The sequence below is a fragment of the Limulus polyphemus genome, unplaced genomic scaffold (assembly GCF_000517525.1).
Source record: "Limulus polyphemus unplaced genomic scaffold, Limulus_polyphemus-2.1.2 Scaffold2323, whole genome shotgun sequence".
NCBI lineage: Eukaryota > Metazoa > Arthropoda > Merostomata > Xiphosura > Limulidae > Limulus > Limulus polyphemus.
In genome coordinates this window covers 124,607-145,845 of record NW_013667933.1, presented here as the reverse complement: position 1 = coordinate 145,845, position 21,239 = coordinate 124,607, and the positions used below count along the sequence as shown (strand labels likewise).

General features: G+C 35.1%; 1 protein-coding gene across 1 annotated transcript in view; it reads right to left on the bottom strand.

The window, feature by feature from the left end:
- The window catches only part of LOC106466616 (arginine-glutamic acid dipeptide repeats protein-like), a 152,492-nt gene that overhangs the window by 38,807 nt on the left and 92,446 nt on the right, over window positions 1-21,239 (bottom strand). Inside the window, exons 4-9 of the mRNA XM_022394657.1 lie at window positions 7,845-7,950; window positions 6,452-6,548; window positions 5,420-5,704; window positions 5,065-5,164; window positions 2,084-2,182; window positions 1,793-1,873 (exon numbers count right to left, since the gene is read on the bottom strand). Coding sequence (XP_022250365.1) covers window positions 1,793-1,873; window positions 2,084-2,182; window positions 5,065-5,164; window positions 5,420-5,704; window positions 6,452-6,548; window positions 7,845-7,950 — 768 coding nt within the window. The remainder of the gene's footprint in view (window positions 1-1,792; window positions 1,874-2,083; window positions 2,183-5,064; window positions 5,165-5,419; window positions 5,705-6,451; window positions 6,549-7,844; window positions 7,951-21,239) is intronic.

Here is a 21,239-nt window from a genome sequence, read left to right as displayed (position 1 = left end):
GAAACAACAACAACAACAAAGTTTAGATCCACTATCGTTATGAAACAACAACAACAACAAAGTTTAGATCCACTATCGTTATGAAACAACAACAACAATAAAGTGTAGATCCACTATCGTTATGAAACAACAACAACAATAAAGTGTAGATCCACTATCGTTATGAAACAACAACAAAGTTTAGATCCACTATCGTTATGAAACAACAACAACAACAAAGTTTAGATCCACTATCGTTATGAAACAACAACAACAATAAAGTGTAGATCCACTATCGTTATGAAACAACAACAACAAAGTTTAGATCCACTATCGTTATGAAACAACAACAACAAAGTTTAGATCCACTATCATTATGAAACAACAAAGTGTAGATCTACTATCGTTATGAAACAACAACAACAATAAAGTGTAGATCCACTATCGTTATGAAACAACAACAACAATAAAGTGTAGATCCACTATCGTTATGAAACAACAACAACACTAAAGTTTGGATCCACTATCGTTATAAAACGACAACAAAGTGTAGATCCACTATCGTTATGAAACAACAACAACAATAAAGTTTGGATCCACTATCGTTATGAAACAACGAACAGGGTTCCTTAATGGTATATTGGCATGTTTAAACAGAAATAAAATGAAAACTCTTCTCCCACAGCTGAACAATTCTTGATGGATATACCAATGAAACTATTGGGAACATTAATCCATAATGATCGTCACCAGAGGGCATTACAACTGCTCAGTGTGACAACCATTCGTGTCAAAGAAAGCTTATATCTATGTGATGACGTAACAGGAAATAAAAGAAGCTGTCCAATATTCAATTGTTGCATATTGATGGATGTCATTTATCCATTCCGTCAATGTATAGCAAAGTGCTCCAAGATACCAGACTATCTTTAGGAATCCCACAGCCAAATATCGAGTAGTGATCCATGTTGAATATTGGATAGCTTCAGTTAGCTCTCTATCACGTCATCCCAAGTTTCGGAGTTATGGTGGCCAGATGTAAACCTCTTCCGGTAATTACAAATTTTCTTCTCCATGGTCTAACTGGTATGTCCACTAACAATTATTGGTGTTCTTACGTGCTGTATTAAATTAACGAAAAGCGTAACACACATTATCAGAGATTAGAGAGCGGAAACACTTTATTTATAAATAGCTATAATCACTATCAAAAACGTATTTTACAATAAACTTCACGAAATCCTTAAAATGGTGCTAAGTGAATTTTTTTAACAAAAAAAAGGGTAAGCATTAAAATAATTTCTGTTTGTTTTGTTTGAACTTAAGCACAAAGCTACACAATGAGCTATCTGTGCACTGCCCACCACGGGTATCGAAAGCCGGTTTCTAACGTTGTAAGTCCGCAAACATACCACTGTTTGGGGGGGGGGGGCAAAAACTTCTGAATGGAAATCGTTAAATTGTTTATCTATTTCTTTCATAGACCCCCCACAGTGGCACAGTGGTATGTCTGCAGACTTATACTGCTAGAAACCGGATGGGCAGAGCACAGATAGCCCTTTGTGCTTAATAACAAATAACAACTTCATAGAAATATTTTTGAAAAAAGGTACTGGAAGAAAAAAATATAGCAGGCAAGCTACCTATATTAAACAAAATCAGAATATCTAATTTACTAGACATAATATGAACATCTGAGCAAAAATCTGTATCTCTTAAAAATCAAATCGAATTTTAATTTTTGGAGCAATATATACATATATATATATATATATAATTAATCATAGTATTGAAAACAATGGGCGACACTTACAGTTTCTTTCTGATGCAATAATTCCTTTCTGATTTTAAAGAAGTTCTTCCCAAACTGCCGTAAACCCTTCACAAATCGTTTCTAAAGCAAAGAAAGTAAATATATTAATTTTTGTTTTCCTTGCTACATAGTCCATTTTGCTAATTCTGATTGAATTTTTTTATTTGCTCAACTAATACGGTAAATTAATTTTATAACATACAAAAATAAGCAACTCCTGAAAAGGCCACCTGTAAACATGGTGGCAGTTTTAATAAATTAAAAATATGGTTGTTTATGCAAAATACTTACTTGTTCTTCTTCAGACCACTTCTTGCTGATCCCCCGTGGTACTGGATTCCTGACCAGGGCCTGAAGAGCCTTGCCGGTATCATAGTTACTTTCATGAAGCTGTATTTATAAAATACATAACTACTTGAAATACCACTATTATTAAGTACGGTAGTATTTAGTGGTAAGAACCAACAAGGTTTCCAAATAATTCACGCTCGAAAAACCGACCATTCAAAGTATTTATTACAATATATTATGTGCATATGTATTAATGATACGTTAAAAAGGTCGCTAAATTACTAAAACAGCGACTTTTTCGTCTACAACCTACTACCTACATGATCACGTCAGTGGGGCTATCCCCCAGAGGGCTTGGACTATCACTACAAGATTTCTCCAGCTTACTTCACAGGTCTGTGAGTATCGGCTTTTGATACTCCAATAAATATATATATAGTTTTTATAAATGTAAATACATCATGCACGTACTAAACTAAATTTAAACCCAATTCAAACCAACAGATGGCGCTATATATTTATGGATAGACAAGCGACAGTTTTTAAAGGTAAAGTATATACTTTATACAGGTTATAACATAAAAAATAAACACTGATATTAAAAATTATAACTTTCAAAATAAAGTAGGGATCCTGATACAAAAAATGATAAAATAAGAATTAAAACCATAATCACAAATTTATAAAATATAATCCCTACTTTAGCAGATTTATACACTTATCTGTAAGCAAAAGTAAGGATTACATTTTATAAACTTGTGATTGTGGTTTGAATTCTTGTAAAAGTTATAGTTATCAGGGATATGGTTATACTAAAAGTTTATAGATGATGTGTCCATTCCATAGACATACATAAAACGGAACAAATAAACACAGTAAAAAAATTAAAATTGTAACGGAAAAGTAGGATCGTTGGTTATAAGTAGAATTGCTATAAGAAGTACTCAAAACAAAATAAATGCTGCAATAAAAAATACACAAATAACGAAAGTGATACTAATTGGATAAATTTTAAGACGATTGAAAATTTGAAATAACAGGATGGTTGGCCTTCGGAATGGTTGCCTTCAGATGTTGTAGAGGCAGTAAATTTAAGTGAGTTTAAGAAAAAGCTTGATAAGTATATGAATGATAAGGGCTGGCTTTATGATTTTTTTATTATTATTTTAAATTAGTTAAGAGGATGTAACAGCCGAGATGGACCAATAGGTCCCATGTTGTCCCAAAACATTATGTCAAGTTACATATATATAGGGAGGACCCAAATTAAAAGGAATACAGTCATATGCTAACAGAATATGAAAGTATAAAAAGAGAATAAACAAAAAATGTGTTCACTTATAGTATAGTAAGTTCTGTAAGATCATTACATACATTGTATTTGCACAGAGAAAAAAAAAAACTTTTCTTCATCCTCAAGCCAGTACAGAAGTCACTAGTGAAGGAACACTTCAGAGATTCCAAACATTATCTAATTATTTAAATATTCATTTTTTTGTTTCACTTTTAACAAATGAGAAAGATGTTGTAAGTTCTTTAGCTACATGCTTCCAAGTTTCCATTTTTCGTTGTGTGTATATATATATTTTGGGATTGAAAATTAGCACTAAAAATGTATCAACAGAAGTGCACATAAATGGGCTTATCAAGAGCATTTTGCATATATATATATATATATATAAGGTATCTATCCTCAAAATACACTGATGGACAGAAACAAGTACATAGGTAGAGGAACAGAAAAGACGAATAGCCACAAATATATAAACCGATGAATAGATAAAAAATTTGTAAAAAAATTAAATTTGATGTTTTGAAAATACACCAAGAAAAAAAATTTAAAAACTTACATTTGATGGGAAGACATTAGAAATAACTGAAGATCAAGAGAACAGAACTTCCTGAACTGTGTTTTTTAAAACTAATAATGAAAAAAGTGAGAAACAGTCATCTTGCATTCATAGTGTGTGTAATTAATACGCTGTTGTAAAGTGTTCTATTATTGGGTAGAGTCTTGTGGATTATTTGGTAAGATAATGCCAATTTCAGTCCACCTACTGCTAACTAATTTATTTCATCAAAAAATATTTGCTACAGGCTGTATTCACTTGTAGGCCTAACTTAACAAACAATGCTTGAACAGAAAATATGGAATAACCTTATTGAAAACTTCCTTGCTAATCTATCAATAACACACCCACTAACTCACAGTTTAACTTACCAACTGAATAACTCATTGACTGACACTGAAGTGATTCACTCATTAGCTCACTGCTTAACGAACTGAATAATTCACCAATTCTGGTTATCCGTACTGTACCCTTGTTTCTACATACTGCAAGACATTTCTAGATTCTACAAAGGCCTTAACTTTCATAAACTTTCTAGATATTGTCATGTGCCCTCTAGCAAATAAAAATGTAACTTACAATACTCAAAATATAGCTTAAAACAATACAATCATTCCAACCTCTGAAAAAAAACACAAAAATACAATCCTTAAAAATAGAAACAATAGGTCAAAATGAACACAAGAAGAAGAGAAATTTCCATTCAATGTTTCTACCACTGACCACTTTCTCAATTAAGGTTATTTGAAAGAAGTAATGACCAGATATTTCTTTTTTTCTCACAGAAATTAATTATGTTTTCAGATTTTATTATGCTTTAGTCCTAGCGTATTGTCTTATCATTCGTGTTTTCTCCTTTCTAACTGTCTAAGACTTCACAAACATAGCAAACAGGTTATTATCATCATTGCTCTTCAATGGGTGATCACTTGTCTATTCTTAGCTTATTCTTGTAACTCCAACAAAGTTTTAACATCTTATTTGTTGGAATTACTTGGCAGGAGAAATGTTAAGAAGTTAACATTAACATTTTTAATAAAGTCTAGGCCTAAAGAAGTATAGATTAACTTTTGATTTCCATTCAATAAAAAGGCACTTCAATCAGAGCCTTAAGTTATTTTTGATACTTACCAGGTCCATGGCATTAATGGTAGTATCATCTCTTGATGCTGCTAAGCAACCATCCTCTGTTGATCCACCATCACACATGCCTGCAAAGGCTGCCATGCTTCTAAAAATGGGGCAAAGACGTTTACGTGCACATTCTCGACAGTAGTTCAGAATCAAATATTATGCAATTAAAATTATTTAAGTGGATTCCAGAAAAATAATACCAGAATTGTAAACTTGAATGTCTTTAGAATGACCTTACATTTGAAAAAAAAAAATCTAGAAAAACGTTTGAGTAAATGGTTTATAAGATATGCTAGATAAACATAAACTTGTTTTTTTTAAAAGATGTTTTTGTCACTACTAAGTACCTCACCTAGCAGCACGAAGATACATCATCAGATCACAATCAGGAACACCAGGAGACCAGCAGAGCTCCTCTAGAGATTCGCTCTTTTCGGGCATTTCGCGGGGCGTGAGATGAGGCTGGCACTCAGGCAGCCTCGCCTGATGACTCGGGCCAACCCGAATTTCCCCCTGTGTACTAGCCAGCCTGCGAGTCTCAGGGTTGTAACCAAGTATGTAGAAAAATGTATCTTGTTTTGGCAGAAAATCTTTGGCAGAAAATATGTCAGGGTAATATTGAATCTTACAGTGTCCCCTATAAAGAGAAAAACACGAGAAATGGATTTTTACCAAACATATACTGTCCCCTGTAAAAAAAGAACCATGAGAAATGTCTTGTTACTTGATCTTATACTGCTCTCTGTAATAAAAAAAGAGAAGAGAAGAAGAACCAAGAAAGATAGCTTAGTACTTGACTTTAACAGTCCCCCTTCTGTAAAATAGAGCCAAGAGAGATAACGTGATAATCAACCTTACACTGCCACTTGTAAAAGAGGCCTATCAGAGCTAGCTTGGTAATCAACTTTAGATTATACACACACAAACCATAACCAAAACAAATTTTATTCTAAAAGATTCTTTCTACTTAATTGCAAAATAAGTTAATGTTTCCTTTGCTGTGCAGTAAAAATGAAACTTTCATTTTTCATATTTTACAAATATTCTACAAATATCAAAAGATTCTAGATATATTTACTACTGTTTTCCATAACAAACTCATTAATGGTGATAAAATTTCAGAAGTTCAAAGCTCCACCTGTTGAGGGAAATATTATATGGCTTATCAAAATTAAATGAAAAATGACACAGTGCATTAATTATGGTAGATTAAAACTTATCAAGATTGTTCAGAAATTTAAATATTTCATGTTAATTGCTTTTTTTTTCCATAAGATAATATTATTGGTAAAATGTCAAGAAATAATATGAGCATTCTACTTTTTTTCTTATAAATGTTTCATGCAAAATAATATATTAATTAGTAAAGTGTAAAAACCCTTACCTTAATACTGATACTGGATGACAGTCAGTAGCGTCAGAAATAAAGAGTTCTCTAGTTTTGACTACAGGGTCGTGGATGACTAAGTCTTTTCCAGAAACTAGGATAAATTCAACAATATTGTTTACAGCCCATTTAAAAATACGTTTTCTATACTACAATATTTCAAGAAATCCTCCAACATTCTGTGAAATAACATTAACATTTTACACAGCTAATAGTAAACATGCCTTGTTTTGGAAAGTGATAAATATACCACATGAAACTGTAAAAGAAAACCCACATATAAACATTGACTTCTTATTTGTATTTCTTTTTGAAAAGTGCATGCCTTGGTATTTAAGTTCAAAAATAATCTAAACTGAAAGTAATCTCACTTACTAAAATAACAGCAATTAAATTACCATTTTAATTTGACCAGGAGCAACATTTCACATAAGGTTTGCGGGAGGTAAAAAAACACACAAAAAAACTGGCTTCAGGAACCCTCTCACAATTCAGCTGGGAGTACAATATTAAAGGTGTAATTTGTTTCTATGTGTTAATCCACCCTGACTATAAATGTCTCACAGTGACTGCCATTTGAGCCCCTCTGTTGCCCCACCCCAAATGATGACCTTGAACTAAATAAACTGTTAAAAAGGGCAATAAGGGTTCATAAAAAGAACCAACCAACTATGCATGAAAAACATTTAAAACTATTTATAACACACAAGCCATTCTAAAAACTAAACAGATCACTGTAAAAGCTATGTTAAATTTTCTTGAAGCTGGAGTTTAAATTATACTAATGCAACTCCATAATGTTTTTTGAGGCCTAAAACAGTTGATTTCTATTGAACTGCACATATGTAAACATTGTATCACTAACTATTTTGCTAACTTAGGATCAAGGTTAACCTGTTTCTAGTGTGATACATCGAATACAAACACATAATATATCCAAGGAACAAAACCATACTACAAAAATGTGGCAAAAAATCTTTACAAGAACTTTTAAAGATATTTTCACTCTACATGTGAAAAAAAAAAGTTGTTGGGCAGAGAAACTTTAAACACATTTCTCTTTAATTTCTTTGGTTACTAGGTAACTGTTTACCACGGTCATACAAGAAAGCAATGTTTATTCACAGGCCACTCAACAAGAACAAAACATATGATGTAGATTAGCTCTTGCTACTGCAGCAATCATAATTTATTCTAAACAATGTTCTCTTTATTAATTGGAAGAAGGATGAAAAAAAACGTTACCACCCACAATTTACAAAGCCACTTATAAACCTGCCTAACCAAAAAAACTAACTTTACATGACCTAACACTATAATAAGGAATTTGAAAAATAAAACATGTGTGTGTGTGTGTGTGCACTACTCAGCTAGAAAATCACACGCTTACCATTTTCATTGTTTCTGTCTTGTACTAGAAGTTGGTAAACAGTGTCTGGAACCTCGCAGTGTCTGTAGTACCATCTGACACTGACCATTAACACATCTTTCTTACTCTGAAACAGAAGGAAACACAAGAGTTACAAGACCAAGTTTAAGTTAAAAAAAAACACATGCTAAAAAATTGGTTTAATGAGAAAATGTACTATTTTTGTATATTTTACAACAGAGCTTAAACATTTATTGTTTCCTCTGCAGGTGTCTTAAGCTAAGCCATCTAATGACATATTTTTTACTCATACGATTAGTAAGAATCTGAGTACAGGTTTTGTACTTAATTACAAGTTGTTGAAGAACAGTCTTAATCTTCCCTTTATGGAAGGAGGTCACGTGAATTTGTGGAGTAGACATAACACTTATACTCTCACATCTAACCAACTCACTGGATAATTTGTTAAGATGGTCTTAATTATCTGGTATCTTGGTAACAGGTGGTGTCAAAGTGTTGGAGATCTTAGATCTTAACCACTTATCATTTAACAAGATCTTAGTGTCTACCATGCCACTGTCTGGCTTCAACCTCAACCACCAAAGTAAAACAAGGGGGGTTAGCTGCTTATCCATCTTTATTTTTCCTCGATACAGCTATGACATAGAGATGAGAGAAGTCGGAAACTCTGAATTCCTTTTGTTGTTAAAAGGTTTTTGCTTGATGATGTGGCATTCTCCAAAGCCCCAAGTTATGAAGGTAAAAACTGTAATATAATTCTAAACAAAGTTCTTTGTCAGATTTGGTCTTGTCTCCATTCTGTGAAGTTGTCTAACTAGAATCATCCTCTTTCAAACCTTGTGACAGTCCAATAGCTATTGTCTAATCAAAATCACCCTCTTCCAAATCTTGTGACAGTCCAATAGCCATTGTCTAATCAGAATCAACCTCAACCAAATCTTGTGACAGTCAAATAGCCATTGTCTAATCAGAATCACCCTCTTCCAAATCTTGTGACAGTCAAATAGCCATTGTCTAATCAGAATCAACCTCAACCAAATCTTGTGACAGTCAAATAGCCACTGTCTAATCAGAATCATCCTCTTCCAAATCTTGTGACAGTCAAATAGCCATTGTCTAATCAGAATCAACCTCAACCAAATCTTGTGACAGTCAAATAGCCATTGTCTAATCAGTATCATCCTCTTCCAAATCTTGTGACAGTCCAATAGCCATTGTCTAATCAGAATCACTCTCTTCCAAATCTTGTGACAGTCCAATAGCCATTGTCTAATCAAAATCACCCTCTTCCAAATCTTGTGAAGTCCAATAGCCATTGTCTAATCAGAATCACCCTCTTCCAAATATTGTGAAGTCCAATAGCCACTGTCTAATCAAAATCACCCTCTTCCAAATCTTATGACAGTCAAATAGCCATTGTCTAATCAGAATCAACCTCTTCCAAATCTTGTGACAGTCCAATAGCTATTGTCTAATCAGAATCGCCCTCTTCCAAATCTTGTGACAGTCCAATAGCCATTGTCTAATCAAAATCACCCTCTTCCAAATCTTGTGACAGTCCAATAGCTATTGTCTAATCAGAATCGCCCTCTTCCAAATCTTGTGACAGTCCAATAGCCATTGTCTAATCAAAATCACCCTCGACCAAGTCTTTTAATAGGCCAGTAGCCACTACATAGAGCAGACTTTACCAGTATGAAGAGCAAGTATTACTGACCATAAACATCTTTCACATGCTACACAATAGTATTATTGTTTTTTAATATTGTTCAAATAAATGTTCTGTGCCTGTGTGAAATATGGGTGTGAGTCACTTACTTTTGGTAAAGTCAGACTTGTTTACATCCAAATATTTTGAACCTCGCATTTAATATGGTATTGTAATGTAACTGCTTAAGTGAATCAAGATAAAAACAAATCATTTCGGACAATAAGAGGGGATTTGTGTTAGCTATCACTGATAAACTAGAGGAAAGGCACTTAGTCAACAACACCCACCACCAGCTCCTGGATTACTCTAATAAAATATTGAAACTTTACCATTACTCGTTTAATACAGAGCATGATTTTGTTGTAATGAGATGCGAATCATAGACTCTAACCACTAGATGATGCCCAGGTCAAAGAAAGGAGGAGTGGGAGAAAAAATGCCCCAAATCCAAAACAAAATTTCATCTACGGTAAAAGATGAAAACAAAACAAAAACAATTTTATTTTAATCGTAAACACCTTACAGGTGAATAAACTTTTTATTAATCATTTGTTATTTTAAAAGGTTTTTTTTTTTCTCTTTTATAGTAGGTTTGTGTTATGTTTTCTCATAGAATTGAACAGTAAATTTTCCAGATATGACCTATGATATATGCAAGTAACATACTAAGTTTTTAGTCTTATCCTGTTTAGGTTTAACAACACACTTTTGTTTTTAGTGTTTTTGGTTTGCTGTTAAATCTCCTTACCAGTTCAACTCTAATCCAAAGACTCACACAAAGAGAAATGATTGGAATAGTTTTAATATTGAATTCCTGTAGGTACAAAATTCCAGCACGGCATTTATTGAAGAGATTAAAAACTTTCAGTAAGCGAACAAAACCAGCTATGCAAAGTTTATAAACAAACTGTAAACATTTCAGTCACAGGAAGACAGATGGTTTTAACACACACACCCCCACCCCTCCTCACGGTTTTAATTCTTAGAAGCAATTTTCAGAATTTGACCTTTGTGTTTTGTCCAGGCATGGCCTAATAGCGTGCTGGACTGTGAATCCCAGGGGGGGGGGGGTGACTATAGTCTCCCACCCCATTGCCACAGAATCGTGCTCTGCATTTTTGGGGCTGCGATTCTATTAAAAAAGGCAATAATTAAATCCCAATATTCGATTTCTAGCATCTGAAGAGATGGAGATGAGCCTATTAATCAAAAGTTAGCCCTTGTCTCGCTTATCATGAATACCCTAAATAGTATTATAAATTTGAATACAAATTCATTTTAGCTGTAGAGGATGATAAAATAAGCACTCGATGGTTTTTGTCGTTGACTTGTTCTATACATTAAACTAATACTATACTGCTTACATTTATTTTCTATTCTTCAATTTGTCTGCTCAAAATAGTCAGTGTGTGTGTCCAAACATGATACACCAGCGTTGAAGCCTCCAACGCTAACAGATTCTGTCTTTATCTCGCGTTGATTTGTAATACATCTACCTCACAGTATGTAACGAATAAACTCGAAACAATCCAGTCTATAAATGGCATGACAAGTGTGTACACTCAGTAGCGGATTAGGCATGTTCTTACACACGCTCGATCGAACACGCACCTCGTAAAGCACAGATTTTAAGCTTCGCCACGACCTTCTGTCGCCAATAATTTACTGACGGACCGAATATGCGAGATTTTTAAAAAAGAAGTAAACTTGGTTTTTGGAGCACTGTGTACCAACCGACGACGCAACCTTATCCAGCAGATATTGGCTCCCGTCCAGCGGATAAACTTGGTCTCACGTTACCATGACAGATTAACGCGTTTAAAGCAAAGCGACAGGACTTAAGAGGGGGCATTCACCAATTACTGGACTCACTCGCCTTGTTGAACTTGTCAGTGAACTACAGTTAAAAACAACCCAACAGCTTGTTGCCCTATTGGTCTATTTTACTAGTACTTATGTTGACGTAAGTTAGGGGCTATCAAAATTTTGTAAACAGTTTGCCTGAAATATAACTATCATTAAAGATTGTTCTACAAAGCCAGAGGCTGTCATGTACCTTGTCTTATTTTTCTTACCATCCTTTTGATGGTGTGCCCTTCTTTTCTTACTATCCTTTGATCATGTACCTTCTTATTTTACTATCCTTTTGATGACCTACTGTCTTAATTTTTTCCGTTTTGTATCTGACCTCTTTCATGCTTTCAAAGTCTAAATATTTAACAAAATTTAATTAACTTAATGTGTTTTCTGTGTTTGAAACTTACACCACCACCACAGAAAGAATCACGTGATAATGGCTCGTGATATCCAATACGAGCGAACACAAGGTTCATACTTCTATCTATATCGTCGCAATGTAAACAAGGTTTAAGAGTTAAATCTAGCCTCAAACTTTTTATCGCCGTGAAATATTACAAAAGTGTGCATTGAATAATAAAAAAAAAAACCTACAACATAAATAACTAGTTTTTAAGTCAACGCGTATATACCATCTTATATTTCATGCAATTTTAAGGCTGTTCTCGGTCTTCACGTGTGGCATTTTCCGGTAGAATCAGTATAATTCCAAGGCACGTGACACATTTGTTCAAGGGTTTCTTCACAAAACATTTAACCTCAGAATGACCGATAGCAATAAGTGCCGCTAATCACCGCTAGGGTTCTATTTGACAGTTCTTTACACCGAGTTTAGGTGAAAGACAAAAAACACATAGCATTACTCAGTATAATGTGGAAAGTAAAGAAAACAAGCCAAAAACTTATGATTTTACAATAACAAACATTACATTTAATCTTTAATATGTTTGGAAATTTACGATTTTGCTTCATAGTTTCAACTTTGTTACGATGTTTTATCGGCGGCATTTCAGGCATCATGTTTGTATATTTTTTCATGTTTCAGTTAGCACATCCAGGCACTAAGAAAACACGTGGGATAAAAAAGAAAAAAAGGACACCCGAATACCGTCAGAAAGTAGATCTTCCTTCTTTGATATATGAAATTACCGTTATATTAAATAGTACATCATAAAGTCGATAATAGATGGCGATACAATCGCCAAACAATATGTTTACCAAGATCGATAGTTATTGCGGTTATCTAAGAACAATAGACTTATTATCGATAAAAAAATGATGCCATCATAAACACACCTAAGTTTAATGATGTTAATTACGTCTAGTAGTCATACGTTTCGGTTAAGTCGCTGGCTGAAACAAAAACCAAAATGGGCTACCAGACTACAACTAGCCCTAAAATTCCCCCTCAAAACTTTTGGAACATAGATGGAGGGTTTAAAGGTTTACTGTCGTTCTACTGAAATTTCAGATATCTTTAGAATTAGGTGCCGAACTACTCTCGTCAACAGTAACTAAGATACACAAAAGGGGGAGTAACGAGACCCTCAGTGATACGTAATTGGTCAAAGCATTGTTTGAAGAGGTAAGGAGGGATGTACGTTTAGTCTAGTTCCTTTAATTAGGTGACGAACTACTCTAGTCAACAGTAACTAAGATACACAAAAGGATGTAACGAGACCCTCAGTGATACGTAATTGGTCAAAGCATTGTTTGAAGAGGTAAGGAGGGATGTACGTTTAGTCTAGTTCCTTTAATTAGGTGACGAACTACTCTGGTCAACAGTAACTAAGATACACAAAAGGGGGAGTAACGAGACCCTCAGCGATACGTAATTGGTCAAAACATTGTTTGAAGAGGTAAGGAGGGATGTACGTTTAGTCTAGTTCCTTTAATTAGGTGACGAACTACTCTCGTCAACAGTAACTAAGATACACAAAAGGGGAAGTAACGAGACATTGTTTGAAGAGGTAAGGAGGGATGTAAGTTTAGTCTAGTTCCTTTAATTAGGTGACGAACTACTCTCGCCAACAGCGAACAAGATGAATAAGTGGTTTCTGAGTAATGATCGTATACTATCTATCAATGTCTAAACGACGTGGTAATGTTATATAAATATGGTTAATTACCAGGAAGTTTCACTTTGAATCTCTGCTTTTCGATAAACGTCATCAGCCTATTCAGGTAAGGTATAATCGGTACTTTCACTTTTAGACATTGGAATTCTTGTGAAACACGAGAAGTACTGGTTAATCGACGGTTTAATCTTGTTAATATTAACAACATAGAAATACAACAGTTGGAATATTTAATGTGCAAACCGTAAAATGGACCTTGAGGAGTGAAAAAAAAACTTTTTTCCCAATCATCCATTATGTTTTCAACTTTTTAACGGTGTTTGGAGCTTCGTTGTCCTTGGCTCACTGTCATTAAGCGAAATTACAAGTCGACCATGTGGGCTTAATTAATACAGGTTTGATGAAATTACATTTCTGTTTGTGTTACTACGTTTCGAGGGGACTACTTTTCAAAGCGGAAGGATAAATAAACGCATTATCCCCTACAAGACTTGCATGTTTAGTGATTGCCTGCAGACAGCCGATAACATAGACGATTTTTTTTTTTCCTGGTTAGTGGGTTTTCAGGCATAATTCTACGGGCGGTCAGAGATAAGGATCTCTATTTACCTGCTCTCGTGGAACCACAAATTGAGAGAAAAAAGAAAAAAAAAGCTGGAAATTTGCTAACAGTAAGGGAAAAACAAAATAACCGAAAATGAAGAATAACCGAGAAATATAGCAAGTAACAACAAACGAGTCAGGGGAAAAGTAATTGGGAATGGAAAAAAACACAGAATTTGGTTAAGAAAGATTATAAGGCAAAGATGCTATAGGCGTGGTATTCGATACGAGTTCCGAGGAAATATAGAAACTTGTGAAAACTGACAAAAAAAAGGACAGGTAAAAATAAGGGAGAGAAAAAAGTAGTACGGTGTTTAATGTATTTTGGGTGAAAGTAGTGTTAAAACCATCATTGTCTAACTTGGCGTTCCACCATCTCACACTGTTTTCAAGCATCTAGAATATATTTCACCTGGAATATGAATCAAACATTTTATCAGCGAAATAACTAGGTTCGTGGTGAAGACACCAAAGAGATTTTTACAGCGTTTTAATTTCATAAAACTCACAATAACACTTGTGCGCGCGTGCGTGAAAGACTTCGGCAATCTGACAAGAACGGTGAGGTTTCCGAGTAATTAAGATGCGGGATCTTCTTTCGCCAACGCATCTGCGTTATTTTGGTTAATTAAAATTACTAGGATCGATTCTTCTTTCCCTCGCGCTTCTACTAGGCACGAAAACTTGCAAGGACGTTGATTATATACAGTACTTTCACACGACTCCTATGATCCAATCAGGAAACTACTCGTCTTGGTTTCTCTCGCATGCTTCAGATACTCTGATAATACACAAACGACAACTATAAACGCACTTTGTATTAAACCAAGGAATACTTAGTTGACCGAAGTGGCTTTGATTGGAAAGGCAAAATACAAAGATGTGAAGATAAGGTATACAAATACTATTTTTATACCAAAGCAATAAAAACAAAAAGTAATCATACATGAGCTATTACGTATAGCCAAATATATAATACAAGAGACGCAAAAAGCTCAACTCTAGAGGGCGTTGCTGGGATTAAGAACTCCGATGTAGATAAATGGTTGTTCCTCAGTTTATGAATGGCTACGTCAGACTTTCTCAGCCAAACCTATCATTAGGATCTGTGAACCTGTTATTAGCTTAGAGACGAAGATAACGCTCAAAAGCGGGTAGGTGGGGTATGTCTATCACTACGTAGCATACCCACAATGCAACTGTAACGCTCTCACGAGCGGTAGAAAAACAAGACAGTCAATTATTGTTGAGTTCGTGAAAGTCTGTGGACATTGCTCCGCGACTTACTTTGACATTTTACAACCGAGTAATGTAAACGTTTCAGTTACAGACGTAAGTGAAGCGAGAATAAATTAAAGGGTATTATTATTATGTAAAAGGGGGTTTATACGACCCTATTCCCGTGTCAATAAATAGTTTACGGATAGGGTGAGGTATCTATATCGACCCGTCTGTCTATCAGTTTGTCTCTCCATTATTAGCTATGCAGTTTTGAATTGATATGAGGTGAATATGCGTGTCATGAAAATTTTCTTAACAGTCCCTCTTTTCTTCTGCTTTGTGCGTGATTTTATTGATAATGATTTAAACGATTAAACACAAAAATAAGCTGAATACTTGTGACACACCATGAACGTACTAGAACCGAGGTACAGACAGAAACGCTCCAAATAAACAAATATTGTATTTCATTGCAACAAATGTGTTAAAGATTTCTTTTTCGCAAAAGGTGAAATTGAAAAGAGAATCTGTGAATTAATGTATTAAATCTCTACGTCACAGGTTCTCTTTTCAATATCACCTTTCGTGAAAAATAAGTCTTTAACATATATAACATCTGTTGGTCCGTTTTATAATATTGAATAATGAATTGGGCGAAATGTCATAACGTTATTCACGTGCGTAAATTAATTTAGGGCACTGTACGGTGAAGTAAAAATTATTCGAAACCACACAGACATGCAACAAACGTGTAAACCAGCACTTGGACGAATAAGCCACACCTGACTTTAGTTAAATAACTAACAACTATTCGCTTCACACTACTGCAAGAATTAATGGATTTCTACCAAATGGGTGGGTAATCCTATCTAACGAAACACATTACCACACCATTGACTCCAGTTCCCTGAAGATATTATCACACCACTGACTCCAGTTCCCTGAAGATATTATCACACCACTGACTCCAGTTCCCTGAAGACATTATCACACCACTGACTCCAGTTCCCTGAAGACATTACAACACCACTGACTCCAGTTCCCTGAAGACATTACCACACCACTGACTCCAGTTCCCTGAAGACATTACCACACCACTGACTCCAGTTCCCTGAAGACATTATCACACCACTGACTCCAGTTCCCTGAAGACATTACCACACCACTGACTCCAGTTCCCTGAAGACATGATACTACCACTGACTCCAGTTCCCTGAAGACATTACCACACCAACAAGTGAAACGTATTACCCTGCTAGAGTTCAATTTTAAAATCTCAGTTACTTTGTTGTTTTTCTTACAGTAAGAAAATGGAAACCAAACAGCCTTCACCGTCTTGTGCCGTATATTCTAATCTGGATGAAAATTTTCCATCATACCTTCTAAATTGTTTTAAATATATATATTACCAACCCCAAAACTTTGAGAAATGTTAAAAAGTCCTCACACAGTTACACTACAGAATTATATACTTTTAAATCTAATACCCATACAACTCGTACAAGTAAAAGATACATTTTCCTACAAACAGAACATATATTTAGTGCAAGGGGGACAAAATTCATACACGAGAATACTATGTAATGAATAACACTGATACATGAATGTTGTGACGGTTATTGGAATATAATGTGTTATTAGAATTTCCCATAATTCAGTGTTTAACAAATGAAACTAAGCGTGAAGAGATAATTAATACCCTATGTCTCTATCATTATACAGGTGGGAGATTACACGAGAAACATCACTGCGCATGAGCCAAAAGATACGTCATAGATTTCTTCTTTCTTATCTGCCCAGCAAGAGACTGGGCCCTCTTGGTGGGCCTAAACTACTGGAACAGACGACATAGAGGGAAACACGCTAAGGTTTTCTTGGCAAAGCGTGACTGGCATGTTACTTTATGGGGTCGACTAACTTTCATTGTCTCAGATCTATTCACTAGACTGCAGTGAACACGTAAAGAAATGACCAGACGACCCTAGGAACGGGGCAAAGATTAAAAGTATTCGAAGAAATGCCCCGATAAACACAAATTAAATTACATTTTAATGAGATCATTATATTCAATAAAACTTTAATCAATTTACATTAGGCATACTTATCTAGCAGTCCTGTCGTCTACATTTGAAATTCTGTATCCAAACGCTATTTTTAAAGATAACTAGATCAAAGCTATATTTGTTTTATGCATTAACAGACTAGGCCTAACTGTGTAGGCGTTGCAGTTAGCTAATTATGATCTATTTCAGTAATTTGAATTTTTGTTGTTGTTTTTTATTTCGCTTAAAGCTACACGAGGGCTATATCTGCTCTAGCCGCCCCTAATTTAGAAGTTATAAACTAGAGGGAAGGCAGTTAATCAACACCACCCACCGCCAACTCTTGGGCTACTCTTTTACCAACGAAAAATTTGATTAACCGTCATATTATAACACCCCCCACGACTCAAGGGGCGAGCATGTTCGATGGTAGGGATTCGAACCCGCGACCCGCTGATTGCTAGTGGAGCGCTCAGATCATACCAGGACCCCCCCGTGAAGGAAGCAAAAACTGTATAAAATACAATTATAGATAATGTTGTCTTTTCTTTCCACTGTTATTCAATTCCTTATAACTCCATTAGATGTTAAATGCATATCCTGCTTTGACTCATTTAACCGAGTAAGTACTTGCGCCTTTTAAATTCGAAGCCTAAAAGTGTATAAAAAAGTGGAAATATTCTTTATTTCTGGATCCGTTTTCGTTCTCTTCTCGGAAAAAAAAAATTCCTGAAATAAAGTAACACATGTATACCGTCCAACAGTTTCCAGTTACCGTACAAAAATGACGGTAATCAAGCAAGCTAATTACTGGTGACGGAAACTAATAGTTTATACAAAAAGTGGAAATATGCCTTATTCCAGAGGCTTTTTATCCACATTTTGGGCAAAAATCCGAAAACAAAATAGCCCATGTACACCATCGGACAGTTTTCAGTTACCATACCAAAAATTACGCTTGTCGAATCAGCCAACTCTAGGTGATGGATGCTAACGAGCGCGCGAGCACACACTCACACACACACACACACACATGGGGCCTGCCATGGCTAGGTGGTTAGGAAGCTTGACTACCAATCAGCGGGTTCGAATCTCCGTCCCACTAAACATGCCCCCCCTTTCAGCCGAGGGGGCCTTATAATGTGACGGTCAATATCACTATTCGTTAGTAAAAGATTAGCTCAAGAGTTAGCAGAGGGTTGTGATGACTAGCTGTCTTCCCTGTAGTCTTTCACTGCTAAATTAGGGACGGCTAGTGCAGATAGCGGGAAATTTAAAATCAAACCAATGAACTTTGCAGCACTCAAGTAGTTGAGAAACAACTGAAGTTAACTATTCTCCAGTTCCTTTTAGGTTTACAGAACACATTTAATAAATGAGGTTAGATTAAAGCCACCCTTACGTCTGAAGGAAAGTAGCATCATCACAAATCAGGGTGACGTCACAAATCCCTGTCTTTCTTTTTTACCTTCAACATAATAATCGCCATTTATCTCTTGATGTTGTCTTTCCATTGACGTTTGTGCTTTCCACGGGACTGCTTTCCTTGGGTCATACCATCAAAAACGTTGTTTTATACTGGAGGATGGAAAGTGGAACTAAGATCCTGGGCCTTTTTTTTTAAATTGTTTATTTAATTAATGTAGAACTGAATGATGCAAGTGGCTCCCTCTGCCTGTAAAACTGTTACCGATGTTTGTTTAACTTTCTCTGCAAAACTACGCAAGGGCTATCTGCACATAGCCGTCCCTAATTTTGTATTGATAGACTAGAGTTAGTCAACAGACCCAATGCTAACCCTTGGGTTTCTCCTATCCGACTGAATAGTAACATTTGACCGTCACTACTATAAGACGCCCACGGCTCCAAGGTTCGGAGCACGTGTTTGTTGTAACGGGACACTAACCACAAGCCTTCGGATTCACAATCCGGTGGCAATAGCCATTAAGACACGCTCAGCCTCTTGCCGATGAACTGATGTTAGTCTGAATTCGACCAGCAAAACTTTAGAATTACATACATGGTGGAGCACCAGGTCCAAAGCTGTATGAAGTCTGTATACACTTTCACACATCTACCACGGTATTTGTGGAAAACTAAAAAAACACTAAATGTTTCCCAAACCGGTACTGTGACGAGTGAATTAAGCTTATGCTTCAGTCTCCTATTAATCATGTCAATATTAACTGTATTTAAGAAATTAGTTTCACCGATAAATAAATGGATCCTTTCTGATACTTTTTATTAAAACAACCAAACCAATTTTTACCAGTTTGACACCAAACAACCAGTTTTAAAATGATTTGTTTGTCTGTTTGGAATTAAGCACAAAGCTACACAATGGGCTATCTATGCTCTGGCCACCACGGGTATTGAAACCCAGTTTCTAGCGTTGTAAGTCCGCAGACATACCGCTGTGCCACTGGGGGCGTTTTAAAAGGAAATAAAAACATATCCATCCACTGCATTATTTACATGACCAATTTATTTATCACTCTTATCTGTAGCATTCATAAATAATTATTACATACTACTAATATTTCAATTGGATGATATTTCAATATAACCATCTCCTTTAACTATAATCAATAACCTCAGAAGTAATAGATGTAAAATGTTGAATTAATTTTGAATACTTTTATTAAAAAATTTAAGCTATTATTTTGCAAGTTTCAATCACATCATAAAGAGAGAGAGAGAGAAATATTTCACTTAGCGCCTGATCTCAATTATAACATAGCACAAGTTCTCGGGAAGGCGAGTAAGTAAATAGGCTCATTAGTTTGAAAGTAAATATCAGTATTTGGTCGCGTTTCTTCGGGAAATGCACTTTAAGAGGTTTTTTTTTTACGTTAATGAGTGTTTAAGTTAGCTTTTAAAACTCATGCAAAAATTTTCTTTGGGAACTGAAGCAGCCAATTTAATGTGTAAAAAAAAATTGGAAGACACCTAATTCCGTAAACATGTAAACGTTGGTTATTTTTTTTTATTTTGAAACAAAAATGACATTTGAGTAAAGTAGCTTTTAGCAGTGAAACAAATTTCACTGAAAGCGTGTTTTGTTTTTCATTACTAACAGCCTTCTTTGCTTTGCTGTTAGTAACTGTGAGTTTTGAGTTAATTTGCAAAGTTTTGTCTTTCGACAGTCTCATAATAATTTTGATTAAATGCCGTGAACTCATTAAAAAGTCAGAACGAGGGTTTATTCTCTTACTGTATATAAATGCTAAGCCTAAGTTCAATCCCCCCACTACGAAATACTGTGTATAAATTCTAAGCCTAAATTCATTCCCCCACTACGAAATATGTGTATAAATTCTAAGCCTAAATTCATTCCCCCACTACGAAATATGTGTATAAATTCTAAGCCTAAATTCATTCTTCCACTACGAAATGTATGTATAAATTCTGAGACTATATTCATTCCCCCCATTACAAAAGGTGTGTATAAATTCTGAGACTATATTCATTCCCTCCATTACAAAAGGTGTGTATAAATGCTAAGCCTAAGTTAATTCTCTCACTGCGAAAGATTTGTATAAATGCTAAGCCTAAATTTATTCCCTTGCTACGAAAATGAACACAAATGTTAAGGTAAAACCTTTTATATTATTTTCACAATACATTTTGTTATTCATACGCTTGATGAGAAAAAACAACTCGATATTAATAGACATTTACAACGCTAAAATCAGGGGTTCGATTCCCCTCGGTGGGCACAGCAGATAGCCCGATGTGGCTTTGCTATCAGAAAACACCCACACACACCGCTTTTTATTTGTATACATTAATTACATGTAACATCATTAGAAATGTTGCCTTGGAGAATGATATTTGTTGAACTATTAATTTATCGTCACTAGATACACACACACAACAACAT